This window comes from Artemia franciscana, chromosome 2 (genome assembly GCF_032884065.1).
Source record: "Artemia franciscana chromosome 2, ASM3288406v1, whole genome shotgun sequence".
In the NCBI taxonomy this organism is placed as follows: Eukaryota; Metazoa; Arthropoda; class Branchiopoda; order Anostraca; family Artemiidae; genus Artemia; species Artemia franciscana.
Window position 1 is genome coordinate 15331194 of NC_088864.1, and position 17355 is coordinate 15348548.

The 17355-nt window shown below is 33.4% G+C and overlaps 1 protein-coding gene across 1 annotated transcript in view; it reads right to left on the bottom strand.

Moving 5' to 3' along the window:
• LOC136037781 (dynein axonemal intermediate chain 4-like) overlaps positions 1-17355 on the bottom strand; it is a 34664-nt gene that overhangs the window by 6213 nt on the left and 11096 nt on the right. Inside the window, exons 5-8 of the mRNA XM_065720615.1 lie at positions 6524-6759; positions 5632-5771; positions 3889-4058; positions 1806-1988 (exon numbers count right to left, since the gene is read on the bottom strand). Coding sequence (XP_065576687.1) covers positions 1806-1988; positions 3889-4058; positions 5632-5771; positions 6524-6759 — 729 coding nt within the window. The remainder of the gene's footprint in view (positions 1-1805; positions 1989-3888; positions 4059-5631; positions 5772-6523; positions 6760-17355) is intronic.

Here is a 17355-nt window from a genome sequence, read left to right on the forward strand (position 1 = left end):
TTTTTAGTAATTTCAACTATTTATTTTACGGCCTTTCTGATTCAGGGGTTATTCTTAAAGAGTTGGGACAAAATTTAAGCTTTAGTGTAAAGAGTGAGGTATTAACGAGGGGACAAACCCCCCCCCCCCCCATATACATAATAAAAATATAAGAATATAACAGTTCGTTACGTAAGTTAATTCTTAAGTTACGTATATTTTTTACTAATAAAAACGTTCGTTAAAAATAAAAAGTTCTAGTTGCCTTTCCAAGTAACCAAAAAATTGGAGGGCAACTAGACCTCCTCCCTCACCCCTTTTTTCTCAAAATCGTCTGATCAAAACTAAGAGAAAGCCATTTAGCCAAAAAAAAAATTAATATGCAAATTTCGTTTTAATAATTCATGTGCCGAGAGCCAAAATCAAACATGCATTAATTCAAAAACATTCAAAAATTAAATAAAAAAAAAATAGTTTTTTAACTGAAAGTAAGGAGCGACATTAAAACCTAAAAACTAACAGAAAGTACTCCGTGTATGATAGGGGCTGTTCCCTTCTCAACGCCCCTCTCTTTACGCTAAACTTTTTTACTGTTTAATAAAGTAAAATTGAGAGAAAGAGTCAAAATTGAGCGTAAAGAGGGGGGGGGGGTTGAGAAGGAAACATCCCTTTTCATACACGGAGTAATTTCTGTTGTTTTAAGTTTTAATGTCGCTCCTTACTTTCATTTAAAAAAACTTTTTTTTTATTTAATCATGTATAAGAGTCAGATTAGCCTTAGAGAATATACTGAAAAGAAACAGTAGGATGCTTGGGTTATTGAGAATGTTATTTTAAATTAAAAAACTCGCTAAATGGAACAGCTAAATGGAACTAGTGATTTTTCTTGTCGACAATAGCGCCGATTTCCACTCGAAGTTTTTCATTTTTATAGGAAGCTAGTTAAATTTTCCTATAATGAACTAACCAATTTGATTACTATGGTCTATTTGTTAATATCTTGTTTACTTTTTAAGATACTGAAAATTGTTTGCATTTTCAAATGCAATCAAAACTGTTTGAATTTTCAAATGCTTCATTTGTCCTTTGCTTGCCAACAGAAATGGTTGGATAGAATCTTTTTATCATTGATTTCTTTTTTTTATCCTTAATATTATTGATTTCAATATAATGAAAATAGTCCTTGCTCAAAACATCTATGGTTAAGAAGTCAAATATACAAAACGCTGCTAAACTTAGGTCTTGCAACCTTTCAGGTTCCCTAATTTTGTCTTTTTAGGGGATCAAATCGTTATTAAAACACAAATGACACACCTATTTGCTGGTATAGAGTTCATCATGGCTGTGGCATCCGCCAGAATCAGTACAGAAGGAACTTTAGTCCATAGTACTAAAGTATCATGGAATTATTTATAAGTCCACTTATTTATAAGTCCAATAATACTTGGACTTAAAATTTCAAAATATGTTTTGAAAAAAGAAATACCAAGTGAGGAAGAACTGCCAATTGAAGCTGATTCTGTAATGTACCTTTTATTATGATTAATCTTAATGGTGGAAGTTTGTTGTGAAGAAACATTTATGCTTATTTAAGAAAATAGCCTGAAACCTGTTAAAAAGGGTGTCGGATCAAAATGAAAACTGCACCATAGGAATGATCATAGCAAAAAACCCATTTGGGAGAATTACAGTCCACCATTTTGAACAATTCTTTTGCATCGGAGGTAGTGAATATCTTTTTTTTTTTCTCCTCCATTAAAGAAATTTTTTTGCATTAAAACTTTTCATCAATATAAATTTGGGCTACTAATTGGACGTAGACCTACCTCTATATTTCCTATAGATTGAACTTTATGACATCCATTATAAAATGTATGTGCTAACAACTTGCCATCCCAGCCACCACTGATCAGTGTGTAACCATCTTTTATGCTCCATGCTAGCGCGGTTACTGGACCAATGTGATTTGCCATCATTTTCAGAGGTTTATCCATATGAAGAAGTGAGCACTAAAATGTACATGGAAATGTAATCAATTTCCAGTTATGTTCCAAACTTTTTTGCCCTTTTTTCACTTCCTTGAGAAGCGCTTACATTTCTCTGTTGCAAAGTACTCGGTGCAGTGGTTATTAGACCTGTAGCATAAGACTTTGCATAAGATAGCATAAGGCTTTGTTACTTTGTTACTTCCATTACCAATAGTGCAAAGATAATGGAAACATGTGATAGTAGAAACCAACACTAGTTTTGTAAGAGATCCCCAGTGCCATCTAGGGTTTGGTGACTTTATTTGACCCAAAACTGCTTCATACTTGTTGTTTCAGGTATTTTAAAATGTGAGGAGGGCAAAGAAAGAAGAGGCCTACAATCTTAAATTCAACTAAGCCTGTTTAACCTGTCAAGATTTTCTCAAGCTAACCTAGGCCCAGTTCGTGCGGACTTGATTTTTGCTCAAATCGATTTTTAAGGAGAAAAATTGATTAGTTATCACTGGCAAAGAAATGGCTGCTGTAGCCCTACTGTATTATGTACTAAGCATATCAAATATTCGATTTTTTTTAGAAATTTTCTGGTTCTGAGTAGTTGCCACACCTTGCACCGTAAGTGGGTCAAATAGTTTTTAATCCCTAACTCACCATACAAATTACCAAAGATTCAACAGATACAAGTCCATCATTCTCCTTTTACTAGTATCAGCTTTGATGTGGCTTCAATGTCTTTCTTTTGTAAGTGCGTTTTGTTTTATTCAGATAGTATTTGTTCTATATTGTACAGTTTTTTCCTTCAAAACAATGACAGGAAAAATTTGGATGCTAATTTATTGAAAATGAGCTGTCATAGTTGTATTGCGATATATAATCAAAATGTGGCCAATATCAAGCAGCAGATCAATCTTACACCAATTTACCTTATGGGCCTTGAAAAAAAAATGTAACTACCCCATGCCTCTTTGTTGCCATGCATATGCTTTTGGAACGGATTGTTATCGTTTTACTCCTTAAATTGGAGATTTTTCAAACCTCCTTGGGGTGGACTTTTTCATTTAGGGATTTTGGGAATTTCTATGACTTTTTACAAGTGTACATCGATTTTTAGGGATGTCTTGGATTTATCAATTTCAATTCGTGAAGGTACCTTTTCTTGAGCTTAATTTTTCCGTCTTTGTTTTGACAGTGTTCTTTGCAAAAAGATGAAGGACAATGACGTCACTACTATTCTTAAATTTTCCAAAATTTGATTAATAAAATTTGCAGACAGCGACTTGCATAAAGCAGTGGTGCTTAATAAATCCACACCTCTGCTACGGAACAAGTCAATATTTCAAAGCCTTGTATTAAAAACGGCATTTCATAGTTTCCCAAAGTCATCTATTCTTTAAATATATTAGAATATGCTTTAAAAATGTCTTTTATATTTAAATGAAAGAGAATATCTTTTAGACGAATGTCAGACTAATAAATTTCTACTGGACATTTTGGCAGTTAGTTTCTTGTGCGAAAGAATATTTGAAAGGTTTTCTTGGGCCCTATGCGTCCTTGAAGGAACAAGACAGGGGAGGGTCAGGCCCATAAATTAAGGATTGGAGATCTACAAATCCCCATCAAATTTTATTTGGATGTGCTTAAATTGTAATTAATTAGAGTTGTGACTTAACTACGCCTATGGACAGGCGGATCCAGAGGGACTGGAGGGGTGACCCCCCATCTTCAAGATTTTTCTGACGCCCTTATGCCTTGTTTTTGTTTTCTGTTTTCACTCATTTTTTAAAATAAAATTGTCAATTTGGTCAATATTAGTATTTTGCATATTTTCCGTACTTTATGTATTTGACAGTATTTTATGTACTGTAAATGATACTTATTCTACGTAAATTGAGATTAGTATAAAAAGTAAATAATTATTACTTACATGATATATACATCCGTCTCCTGTACCTAACCAGTATTGGGTATCGTCTGAAGGGTCCCTTTCAAATGTTATGCCCATGCTTGGGAAGGTATATTGACTGCTAAATCTAGCTGCTGGTGGCTGGCAAGATGCCAGAGGAAGCATCTTTACACACTTCAAGGTCATGACAACTGTAAGAAAAGTTCAGTAAAATTGTTAAAATGTTTAAATAGGCAGAAGGCTAACAATTAACATCGAATGGCGCTCAAGGGCTTTGAATATCTTTTAAGCCAGTTTTCTGGTTTTTTTTTTAGTTAAACCTAAATATGGAGAATACGATGCTCAGCTCGCCAATGCTATTGTAAAAGCTAAGAAGATAGTGTGGTTTCAGTATTAAATGTAGAAACACCGAATCATAATCTCAATTGGTGTTCTCTTAGAATAAAATAAGTTTATAGCTGGTTCAAATATATGTATGATCATGTAAAATCTATGCTGGAAAGTCAAATAGTGAGCATTAAATGAGATTTGAGCTTTTACATATTTTAAGGTCAAGTTTTTTTTTTTAGCTACACCTAATCATTGAGAAGAAGACACTTCTTAAGTAAATCTTACAAATTATTGATGCTTGTGCTTTGAAAAATTTTAGTCGTTTAGATTTTATGTTTCTGCGACATATTTAAAACGTTGAACAGGTTTTGTAATTCAGTTTTGAATGTTGGATTTGAATTTTTTTTTTAATTTGTTCTGGCGTTTCTATTTCTATGATGATAATTTTTTATTGAAATTTGAAAACTATCCTTGCTATAAAAACTTAAATAGCACCTTGGAATTTTAAATGCAAAATTGATTAAAAACATTTTATAAGCACTTCTTTTGTATTTTATCTTTCAGTTCAAAAATGAATAAGCTAAATTTACCAAAATACTAATTAATGGGAAAAAACTGAACTCGCTAAGGCTAGGAATAATCGAAGATGAAAAGGTAATGTTGGGTAGCGAGAGGACTGATGAAGTAAACAGCTTCACTTACCTGGGTTGTATTATTGGTAAAGACGGTTGGTGTAATGATAATATTTGAAGTAGAATAGCCATGGCCCAGGATTTTTTTTAACAGTTGAAAAAAGTTTGAAGAAAGTTACCATACTTACCGTTTTGACTGTGTCTGAAACAGTAGGCTGTACGAAAATTGGGGTTCAATCCCGTTTTCTAGGGCTATAATGAGAAAAAAGTTGAGGTCGCTAGGACACGGTCTGAAGGATGAGAAATTGAAAAAACCGTCCTATTCGGCCAACTTTCTTGGGACAAACGAAAAGCAAGTGGTCCTCAGTTGGGGTGGAAGGATGTCGTAAGAAAAGATTTCAGAAAAATGAGAACTTCCAGCTAGGGTGTAAAGAGGGAAGTATTGAATTGAATGAGATGGAAGAGGACCATGGTTTTTATAAATCTGTTTTAAACGGTCATAATACGCGTTTTTTAAACATCAAAACCTCCAAACTCTGCAAAAGCGCTTCAAAATTACTGGGTGACAACTCCAGTGCAACAAAATATTCTTTCCGAATATAAAGTTTCAGCGTTATTTGTTGCGCAAGAAGTGCAAAGAGACTTCCTCTGCACAAAAACCTTATTTCTTAGCATAATCGTTACTCTTGCATTGACTTTCTGTGAGTTATATTTCCAGTGAAAACAAGAGCTGTTACCGTTACATATTACTTATATCCTGGATTTACAACATTATCTAACAAACTGCAGCTACATGACCTACGTTCGCATTCTACTCCAGTAGATCTTAAAGTCCATAGGTTAGTAGTGCCATCTTCAGATAGGCTAATTACTTGCAACTCTGGTTTATCATTGTCCAGCCAAGATAGAAATTTTACGGGAGCCCGATGCTTTGAAACTAACCTGTAAATGTTGAAAAAATTATTCAAATTATAGTTAAAATATAAAGGGAAAGCCTGCCATTTTCAAGCCCACAGCTATTTATCGTAATAAATGAGTAGATATATACATTAATTGTCAAATTTTTTATCCAGCTTGGGATTGTGTTTTACTTTTTGAAGCAATTTTCCCTCTTAAAACGATCATTATCCTGAAAACAAATTAAAGAAGATTCTGACTGCCTCCTGTAGTCAGTACGATCAGATCTGAAAATAAAACTTCAGAATGATGCCCCCCCTTGATGTTAGTTGTTTTGGTGGTAAAACAGATTTCTTATTTGCTTCCGAACTGCTGCACATAGATTCCTTGCCCAGGGAATTCCTAAGGGAATTCGAATTTCGGAATCCGAAATCTTTTACAAATTAATAATTAACTCAAGAAGAAAACTTTTTTATAAAAAGTTGGGTTTATTTTTTATAAGGTTTTATTGTAGTCGTAGTTTCATCTGTTTATCAGATAACTAGACAGACGTCCTAATTGAGTTGTTCCCCCTGATTAGATAAAAAACTCGTGCAAGTCATTGATGGATGTTGTTCTGAATCCTGGCATGAAAAAAGACGCAAATTTTAAAAACTACATAATCTAACAAAATAGTCTTTTTTTAAATTTTGTCATGCAGACAGGTCTGCCTAGAAGAAAAAGAAGAAAAAAAGATTATTTTGATTCTCAAGTTTCTTAAATGCAATAAACCTGCTTAACTTAGTTTAGATACTGACCGCGTTGTGCTACCAGCAACAATTTTTGAATTAGAGACATTTAGCATCAAGATGGCACCATTTGATAATCCAACAGAGAGCATGTTGACTTGAATAGTTGAAAATGACAACGCTGTCGGTGCTATTGGTACCCTCCATTGTCTCTCCGGGAATTCGTGGTTCTTGGTGTTCCAACAGCAAACCCATCCAGGAGCAAACATATCATTAACATTTGCGTGGGCACTTGCAAATAAAGCCTATAAATTCAAAAGTAGCTTACAATGATATATATAATATATATATATATATATATATACATATATATATATATATATATATATATATATATATATATATATATATATATATATATATATATATATATATATATATATATATATATATATATATATATATATATATATATATATATGCTGTTGGGGTGGCGCTTAGCGCCACCCCAACACCTAGTTGGTGGGGGCGCTTCGCGCCCCCCCCAAGCCCTCCCCGCGCGCGTAAATCGTTACGCGCCATATTAGTTACGCGCCATTGTAGTTGTGTCCCTATGTCCCACCTGTGAATATATATATATATATATATATATATATATATATATATATATATATATATATATATATATATATATATATATATATATATATATATATATATATATATATATATACTAGCTGTTGGGGTGGCGCTTCGCGCCACCCCAACACCTAGTTGGTGGGGGCGCTTCGCGCCCCCCCCCCAAGCCCCCCCGCGCGCGTAAGTCGTTACGCGCCATTGTAGTTGTGTCCCTATGTCCCACCTGTGAATATATATATATATATATATATATATATATATATATATATATATATATATATATATATATATATATATATATATATATATATATATATATATATATATATATATATATATATATATATATATATATATATATATATATATATATATGTTTTTAACTACGTAAAACTTGCGAATATACAACATTCTTTGCTGTCCCATTGTCTGTGCATATAAATAGATTTTCAGGTTTACCGACTCTTGAACATGCAACATATAATGGTCCATGGGAAAACAATCCGTATTCAGATCTATACCTCATGATTCTAATGATTGCCCTTGAGCTTTGTTGATGGTGATTGCTAATCGACCATTCCCTGAGTCGCCATCATCATTTATATATCCCCCTGTGCACCCCGGCGTCCCCTTTGTAGTTATGTCCCTGTGTCCCGGTCGTCATTTATATTCCCTGTGTCCCGGTCGTCATTTGTGTCCCGGTGTTCCAGTCTGTGATTTCTCTTTGAGTGTCCCGGGCGTCATTTATATTCCTTGTGTCCCGGTGTCCCGGTCGTCATTTATATCCCCCTGTGCCCCCCGGCGTCCCCATTGTAGTTGTGTCCCTGTGTCCCGGTCGTCATTTATATTCCCTGTGTCCCGGTCGTCATTTGTATCCCGGTGTCCCGGTCTGTATATACATTCGTTTTTTAGTTTTGTTTTTCTCCTTTATTTTTTTCCTTTTTTCTTTTTTTTCTTTTTTAGTTTATTTAGATTTTTAGATTTTTTAGTTTTTTTATTAGTTTTTAGTTTTTTTGTAGTTTTTACCATTTTTTTAGTTTTTTTAGTTTTTTTTTTTACTTATGTCCTGGTCGTCATTTATACTCCCTGTGTCCCGGTCGTCATTTGTGTCTCGGTGCTTTGTTGATTGCTAATTTATATTATATTTATATTTATATTTTTTATATTTATTAATATTTTTTTAGTTTTCTTTTTCTCTTATTTTTCAGTTTTTTCCTTTTTTTTAGTTTTTTCTTTTTTAGTTTTTAGTTTTTTTTTGTTTTTTACCTTTTTTTAGTTTTTTTAGTTTTTTTAGTTTTTTAGCTTTTTTAGTTTTTTTATTAGTTTTTAGTTTTTTTTTTTAGTTTTTGCCTTTTTTTAGTTTTTTCAGTTTTTTTTAGTTTTTACCTTTTTTTAGTTTTTTTTAGTTTTTTAGCTTTTTTAGTTTTTTTTCTTTTTAGTTTTTTTTGTAGTTTTTACCTTTTTTAGTTTTTTTTCTTCTTTTGTATTAGTGTGAAATAATTCAGACGTCATATGCGGACAAACACGACGTCACTCGACAGACAGACAGACAGACATAACCCACAAACAACTTATTTTTATATATATTTATTCATATTTTTTTAGTTTTCTTTTTCTCTTTTATTTTTCAGTTTTTTCCTTTTTTTTAGTTTTTTTCTTTTTTAGTTTTTAGTTTTTTTTAGTTTTTTACCTTTTTTTAGTTTTTTTTTAGTTTTTTTAGTTTTTTAGCTTTTTTAGTTTTTTATTAGTTTTTATTTTTTTTGTAGTTTTTGCCTTTTTTTATTTTTTTCAGTTTTTTTTAGTTATTAGATTTTTACCTTTTTTTAGTTTTTTTTAGTTTTTTAGCTTTTTAGTTTTTTTTCTTTTTAGTTTTTTTTGTAGTTTTTACCTTTTTTAGTTTTTTTCTTCTTTTGTATTAGTGTGAAATAATTTAGTGTGACGTCACCTGATCCACAGATCCACAGATCCACACACAGACAACTTATTTGTCTGTCTAAACAATCCGTATTCAGATCTATACCTCATGATTCTAATGATTGCCCTTGAGCTTTGTTGATGGTGATTGCTAATCGACCATTCCCTCTGTTGCCGTCGTCATTTATATATCCCCCTGTGCCCCCCGGCGTCCCCGTTGCAGTTGTGTCCCTGTGTCCCGGTCATCATTTATATTCCCTGTGTCCCGGTCGTCATTTGTGTTCTGGTGTCCCAGTCTGTGATTTCTCTTTGAGTGTCCCGAGCGTCACTTATATTCCTTGTGTCCCGGGTGTCTTGGTGTCCCGGTCGTCAATGTGTCCTGGTGTCCCAGTCTGTATATACATTCGTTTTTGAATTGGTCTTTTTTTAGTTTTTAGTTTTTTACCTTTTTTCAGTTTTTTTAGTGATACCTCATGATTCTAATGATTGCCCTTGAGCTTTGTTGATGATGATTGCTAATCGAACATTCCCTGTGTCCCCGTCGTCATTTATATATCCCCCTGTGCCCCCCGGCGTCCCCGTTGTAGTTGTGTCCCGGTCGTCATTTATATTCCCTGTGTCCTGGTCGTCTTTTGTGTCCCGGTGTCCCAGTCTGTAATTGCTCTTTGAGTGTCCCGGTCGTCATTTATATTCCCTGTGTCCCGGTGTCCCGGACGTCATTTGCGTCCCGGTATCTCGGTCTGTAATTTCTCTTTGAATGTCCCGGTCGTCATTTATATTCCCTGTGTTCCGGTCGTCATTTGTGTCCTGGTGTCCCGGTCTGTAGTGTCATCTTATAATGATGTCATATACAAAGCCTTATATACTTATATCTTGCGAATATACAACATTCTTCGCTATCCCACTGTCTCTACATATAAATAGATTGTCAGGTTTATCAACTCTTGAACATGTAACATATAATTGTCCATGGGTAAAACAATTCGTATTCAGATCTATACCTCATTATTCTAATGATTGCCCTTGAGCTTCGTTGACAAAGTTTGTTGAGAATCTTTGACACAGAACTGAAGAACATAGGAAGCTTTAAAAAATGGAAAATAACAATTATTTTAAAAAGAAAAATCAGCTTCGGCAGTTTGGCAGCAAGAGTCTGGCAGGGTAAATAAAGTTGATTTCTATTTCCAATAATCTTTGCAATTTAAAATCAATCAGCCTCCTCTGCCTGTCAAGATTTTAAGCTTGATATGGGTCTACTTTGTCCATATTGGATTGGGACTTCAAATAATTCTTAAGAAAAAAATGCCGATTGATGTTATTGTGTTGAAGAATATTTGTATAGAGCATAATGCTTTTTAATGAAATGGCCTGTATGCTGTAAGTAGCAGTATCAGTCTACCCTTGATAAATCACCTGAGCAGTATCAGTCTACCCTTGATAAATCACCTGAGATTCTACTCCTATACATTTTTTATTCTCTTTACAAAGATTCTCTCCTCTCTGTGCAAAGGCAAAAAGGAACAGAAAGGAGTTCAGACACATATTCTGGACACATAACATATATCCATACAAAAAGTTTTTGACTCTAGTTTAATGATTCTGTTAGTACCGGTAGCTCAGTTTCAGTTTTAAAAGCCTGTAACACTACTAATACTTGTTTCACCTTTTTAAAATTTTGGAGTTCAGCACTAAGAGGGGGCAGGACATGTCTACTTGTTTTTTTTTTTTTAGCTAAGATCTTTCAAGAATAGCTCTTTTATCTGTCAAACTAAGCATCCTAATTTAGTTCCCTTTCTCTGTCAGTTCTCTTATTCTTTGCTCTCCATTGTTTTGTGTACATTTCATCTGTTAGTGAAAGAAATATACAATTTTTATTCCTTCCATGGGAAACTAAGATCAACATTTGGCTGATATAAGTATTTTTCCCAGACTTTCTTCGAATTGTGGCAATAAACCGTGCATAAAGAGCAATTTGTGGCAATGATGAATCTAAAAAAGAAACTTTGAATTTGAATGACGATATATACAAAAAAAAAAAAAAAATGTGGCGATTCCAAATAAATAAAATTCAATGTCACCATAAAAAATTATTGGTATATCAGAAAACTAATGCAATTTTTGAAGAAAAGATAAAACGACCAGCAAAAGAGGGAGTAAACTTGATGAGAATTACAAAAATGACTTTAACGTGTCCAAGAGCCTTGTACCATATGTTCAAAGTAACTATTTGCATAATAGGAGTTTACTGTCCCCAATCATTAGGAATAATTGCTGAATTTTGATGGAAATATATTGAATTTGTACCTATGCGTGAAAATAGTAGTGATTTTCCGACTCTATGAAAAAGATCTGAAGGTCAGAGAAAAGGTTACTGAATCCAGGACAATTGTACCATCCATCGGAACACTGATGTATTTCATCAGCTGTTGAAATAGTGTGATGTAAACTTCCCGGCACCATAGGACTAACATGTCTTACAGAGAAAAGAGATCGCCTTTCAATAAATCGGGGTTACTGTATTAGCTGTGGTGCTCTAGCTAGGCACATGGAAACTGGATTTACTGAATTTTTGAATCACTGAATCTAGTTCGGCATTAATAGAAACACTACGTGTAAATATTGAACTAAAACACTCAGGCAATAAGTGCATGCATATTTAAAAGTATAACCAACATTACAAATACGGAAATGGACCAGCAATTGGTAATATCTTCACTTCGTCGCATCTACATCGAACTGGTATTTCACGGTTATCTCCAGTTAGAGCACGTATGACATTATTTTATAGACTCCTAAGGGGATAAATGTGGGCTAAAAACGTACTTTACTACAATGCAACTATATAGAAGATACGGGCGAGCAAAAGGAAATAGAAGTGATCCTATAACATCTTTTGGGAAAAAATGCTTCAGATTTCTCGTCATATCAACATTTATTACGACCTTGCTACTATCACATTTAATGCATTCCATGAAGCTAAGGCACTTGTCAATATCTACCCCTAAATAGTTTGTTGAAAGTTTTTGAAGTAGAAGTTTTCACCATCTGTGTCTTATCAATCTTAGGGTTGACGAAAATTGCTACTGTTTTCGTAAACCTGATAACTGAATGGTCAATTTTTGGTAGGATTCACTGCTATCCTAAAGAGCGGTGTTGGTAAAAGTAAAAGCACTAAAATAAAACATAAGTTTTGGTAAAAAGTACTTATTTTGGAAGAACAACCCTAATTGACAATATGAATTGGTCTTCATGACGTTCTTGTTAATCAAACAGTTCGTGGTAACGAACTGTAGTAAGGAGCGACCCGGCTCAATAGTAAACCAAACTCTAAAAAACAGAATTTTGATGCTAAAATATACATCAAAAGAATCAGATTTTCATGCTGATTATAAATATACAAGTTTCATCAAATTTAGTCTTGGTCATCAAAAGTTACACCTGAAAAGTAAAAGTAAACCTGAAAAAATTTGCCTTATTTTAGTAAATAGGGAAAACCACCCCCTAAAAGTCACAGAATCTTAACAAAAATCACACCATCGTATTTGGCGTATCAGAGAACCCAGTAGTAAAATTTTCAAGCTCCTATCTACAAAAATATGGAGTTTCGTATATTTTGCCGAAGACAAATCACGGGTGCGTGTTTATTTGTTTGTTTTTTTTCTTTTCCCCAGGGGTCATCGCATCGACCAAGTGGTCCTAGAATATCGCAAGAGGGCTCATTATAACGGAAATGAAAAGTTCTAGTGCCCTTCTCAAGTGACCAAAAAAATTGGAGGGCACCTAGGCCCCCTCCCACGCTTATTTTTTCTCCGAAGTCAACAGATCACAATTTTGAGAGAGCCATTTTGTTCCGCATAGTCAAAAACTATAATAACTATGTATTTGGGAATGACTTACTCCCCCACACTCCCTGAGGGAGGGGCTGCAAGTTACAAACTTCGACCAGTAACATATAGTAATGGTTATTGGGAAGTGTACAGTCGTTTTCAGGGGATTTTTTTTGGGTTTTGTGGGTGGGGTTGAGGGGAGGGGGCTATGTCAGAGGATCTTTCTTTGGAGAAATATGTCATGGGGGAACAGAAATTCAATGAAAAGGGCGGAGGATTTTCTAAAATTACTATAAAAAAAACAATGCAAAAAATAAACATGGAAAAGTTTTTTCAATTGAAAGCAAAGAGTAACATTGAAACTTAAAAGAACCGAGATTATTACGCACATGAGGGGTTATAAAAATACTTTAGCATAAAGAGCGAGGTATTTAGCAGGAGATAAATACCTCGCTCTTTATGCTACAGTATTTTTAGTAATTTCAACTATTTATTCTACGGGCTTTCTGATTCAGGGGTCATTCTTAAAGAATTGGGACAAAACTTACGATTTAGTGTAAAGAACGAGGCATTAACGAGGGTACAAACCCCCTCATATACATAATAAAAATTAAAGAATATAAAAGTTTATTACGTAAGTTAATTCTTAAGTTACGTATATTTTTACTTATAAAAAATTCGTTAAAAATTAAAATTTATAGTTGCCTTTTTATGTAACCGAAAAATTGCATGGCAACTCGGCCTCCTTCCCCATCCCTTGTTTCTCAAAATCGTCTGATAAATACTAAGAGAAAGCCATTTAGCCAAAAAAGGAATTAATATGCAAATTTCATTTAAAAATTTATGTGTGGAGAGCCAAAAACAAACATGTATTAATTGAAAAACTTTCAGAAATTACATAAAAAACTAGTTTTGTTTAACTGAAAGTAAAGAGCGACATTAAAACTTAAAACGAACAGAAATTACTCCGTATATGAAATGGGTTGTCCCCTCCGCAACCCCTCGCTCTTTACGCTAAAGTTTGACTCTTTGCCACAATTCTGCTTTTTAAAAAAATTAAAAGTTTTAGCGTAAAGAGTGAGGGATGGCGGAGGGGATAACCCATTTCGTATAAGGAGTAATTTCTGTTCGTTTTAAGTTTTAATTTCGTTTTAATTTCGTTTTAATCTGTTCGTTTTAACTTTTAATTTCTGTTCGTTATATATATATATATATATATATATATATATATATATATATATATATATATATATATATATATGTATGTATATATATATATAAATATATATATATATATATATATATATATATATATATATATATATATATATATATATATATATATATTTATATTTATATATATATATATATATATATATATATATATATATATATATATATATATATATATATATATAAATATAAATATAAATATATATATATATATATATATATATATATATATATATATATATATATATATATATATATATATATATATATATATATATATAAAAGAAGATCATGTTGTTGTATTTTATCCCGTGTGGTTTTAATCAATAAGCATTATCAAAGATATACTGCTGTTTTTTAATGATCGCTCTATTTCTTCAAGCGGTCCAGGAACAACTCTAGGTCTTCGAAGTAGCTTTTTAAAAGCCAATCATTCACTTCCATATAATTTTAACTAGTTTTTTTTCTTAAGCCAATGGATGAAGCGAAGACTCCCAGTGTTGAATCTTAAAATTTGGGACAAGTCTTCAAAATTTGAGGAATTATCAGAGGGAAACACGAAATTGAGTCTCTCTTTGAAACTTTGGAACCCAAGTTAGTTGTAGCTTTGTTTTAAGATTCCACCAGGACTTAGATCCGCGTAGTGAAGCAAGTGCTTTACAAACAAGATTCTAGACCCAAAGCCCGAGATCCAAACTCTTAGCTGAAAACGTTTATTGTTAATCTTTCGGCAAAACTTTAAATTACTTTCACAGTAAAAAAAAGAAAATGGCTAAAATATACCCTGACACTCTGTTGCTTCCGATTTACACTACATTATCTTTGTTATTATAAAGCCGAAAACGAGGCTCTTATTTCGCCTATTTCTAGAACGATGGCGCAAATAAACGATAAAAAGGTGATAACACATACTCACACACAGAACAACAACATCTGCAATGATTTCTCCAAATTAATTACAAGCAAGCGGACATGAACTTACACCAGGAATTAAAATAAAAAATGAGTTTTTTCAACTGAAAGAAAGAACAGCATCTAACTTACAGAGAACAAAAGTGTTTAAATATATGGGGGGGGGGTTGTCCACTTGTCAAATCCTGGCTCTTCATATTACAGTTTCTTAGCACTTTTAAAAAGAGCTTTTCAATTGTTTTTATTAAACGACCCCTGTGTTTAAGTAGTCGTTTGTAAAGGATTGAGACACAATTTAAACTTTACTGTAAAGAGTGGGGTGTTGTAGAGTGGGTAACCTTCCTTATATATGTAATAATTTCTATTCTTTTTAAGTATTAGTGTTGCTCCTTACTTTCAATTGAAAAACAAATCTTATTTAATTTCTGATCGTGATTTAAATAATGGCAGAAAATCTGGTTTCAAGCCTCCAGGAAAAATCCTCCTCTGAACGGAAAGATCATCTAGACAATTCAATCTCGGTGAAAATTCACCTTGGGCAACATGTAAAATTGAGTCAACAAAGAAGAAGAGCAAAGCGAAAGTAAAGATAAATAAAAGAATTTTTGTTGGGAAATTCCGCCATTGTAAAATTTCCCCTGGAAAATTCTTTCCCAGGGAATTCTTATCCCCATGGAATACTCTCCTCATTGAAAATCCCTCCAGCAGAAAATTCGAACCCCTCCACCCAAAAAAATGTATGCATACTTCCAAGTCCTATTCTCCGACCTCTTACTTAGTCTATAGTTAAATATTGCCTCATTGGAAGGGTTAGAGGAAGGGGTAATAATAACTGCAAGAAGCTAACACTTAGGGAGAGTTCTGAAGAAGAAGTTCAATCCTACCACAAACTTTCTTAGTTCTATTGTTTCTACTTTAGGATTAGCCTTCATACTAGGCTACTAATTGTTCAAGCATTGGAAGCTGTGAAGGAAGGCCTAAATATTTAAACAAATTCACTATCCCTAATCTGAGCAGAATTTCTTTTCCGTTTTATTTCCGTAATCCTCCTAGCCGCTTTACAAGATCGTAAAAAAAAAAATCCTAAAATGCAGTTTAACTACTCAATGAAACATGACCGCCTACCAAAAAATATACGGGAAAGGCAAGTAGTAAGGGCGTTTTGGATTTAGAGACACAGATAGATAGTAAACTATTGGGTAGTAAACTAATGTGTCTTTTTGTGCTTCTGTCTGTGTTTCTTTTTCCTCCCTCTGTCTTTGTGTCTTTTGTCTGTCTGTCCGTGTGTCTATGTGTCCTTTTTCTCTCTGACCGTGTTTATGTGTCTGTATTTGTGTCTTTTTGTCCGTCTCCACAAAAATTCTTTCCGAAAAAATTATATACAAAAATTCTAGGTGAAAAAATTCTAAGTTACAAAAAGTTTCAAGTAAAAAAAAAGTCCAAGTTCCAAAGAAAAATTCTAAGTCTCAAGAAGATATTAAGTCCCCAAAACAAGAGTTTTTCAGAATAAAAAAATAAGATCAGCCTTAACGGCTAGGCTCATAAGCCATCTGAAGGCAATGTTTATAAGGTTTTTCGTTTTAATATTTCTTTTTACTGTCTCCTAAAGGTCCAGGTTCAAAAAAATTCCATGGATTGAATTCAGAAGTTCAAGAATGGCTAGTAGGGAGGGTTGTTTTTTAAACCAAACTTGATATAGTGAAAATTTTAACAATTTTAACTTATTTTAACTATTTTAAAGTAATTCCTTCATCTTTAGGAGTACCCAGTTCAAATCCTACACAAGTCGAATTTTTGTTCAATCATCTAAAAACGCTTAGCAATCATCTTAGATAATTACGTAATCTCTTTCACAATAGCATCAAGAAAGGTAAAACCAACTTGTCTGGGTTTATTCAGAGTTCATCGCTCCTCAAAAGTGCCTAAGTAAATTGCAATTACCGGGGTTGTTCAGATCTTATAGGTCTTCCAGTACACTGTTAGAATTGTCCTGTCCAGGATTGTTTAGAGTTTCTTGCTCTTCCAAGTACCTTTGGCAATAATCTACACGTGACTCAAGGCTGGAGAAACCGATTGCACAATTAACTTGACAATCAATAAAAAGACCACACCTACTCGGAAGCGATTATAGGTGCTTAACTAATTAGTTAACATGAAGTTGTTGAAAAATCGACTTTGCAATAGTCCATTGACTCCTGTGCAATGAAAATTGGAAGCACTCTAATTCATACGACTCGATGATGCATGACGCTCTTCTTATCCATACGACACAATGATGCAGGACACCCGGAGAATTCATTACGAGGAGGTGCCACAAAACTCGTGATCATTGCGCAACTAACTCTCAAGGCCAGACAAAATCAGTTTTGGAAAAGT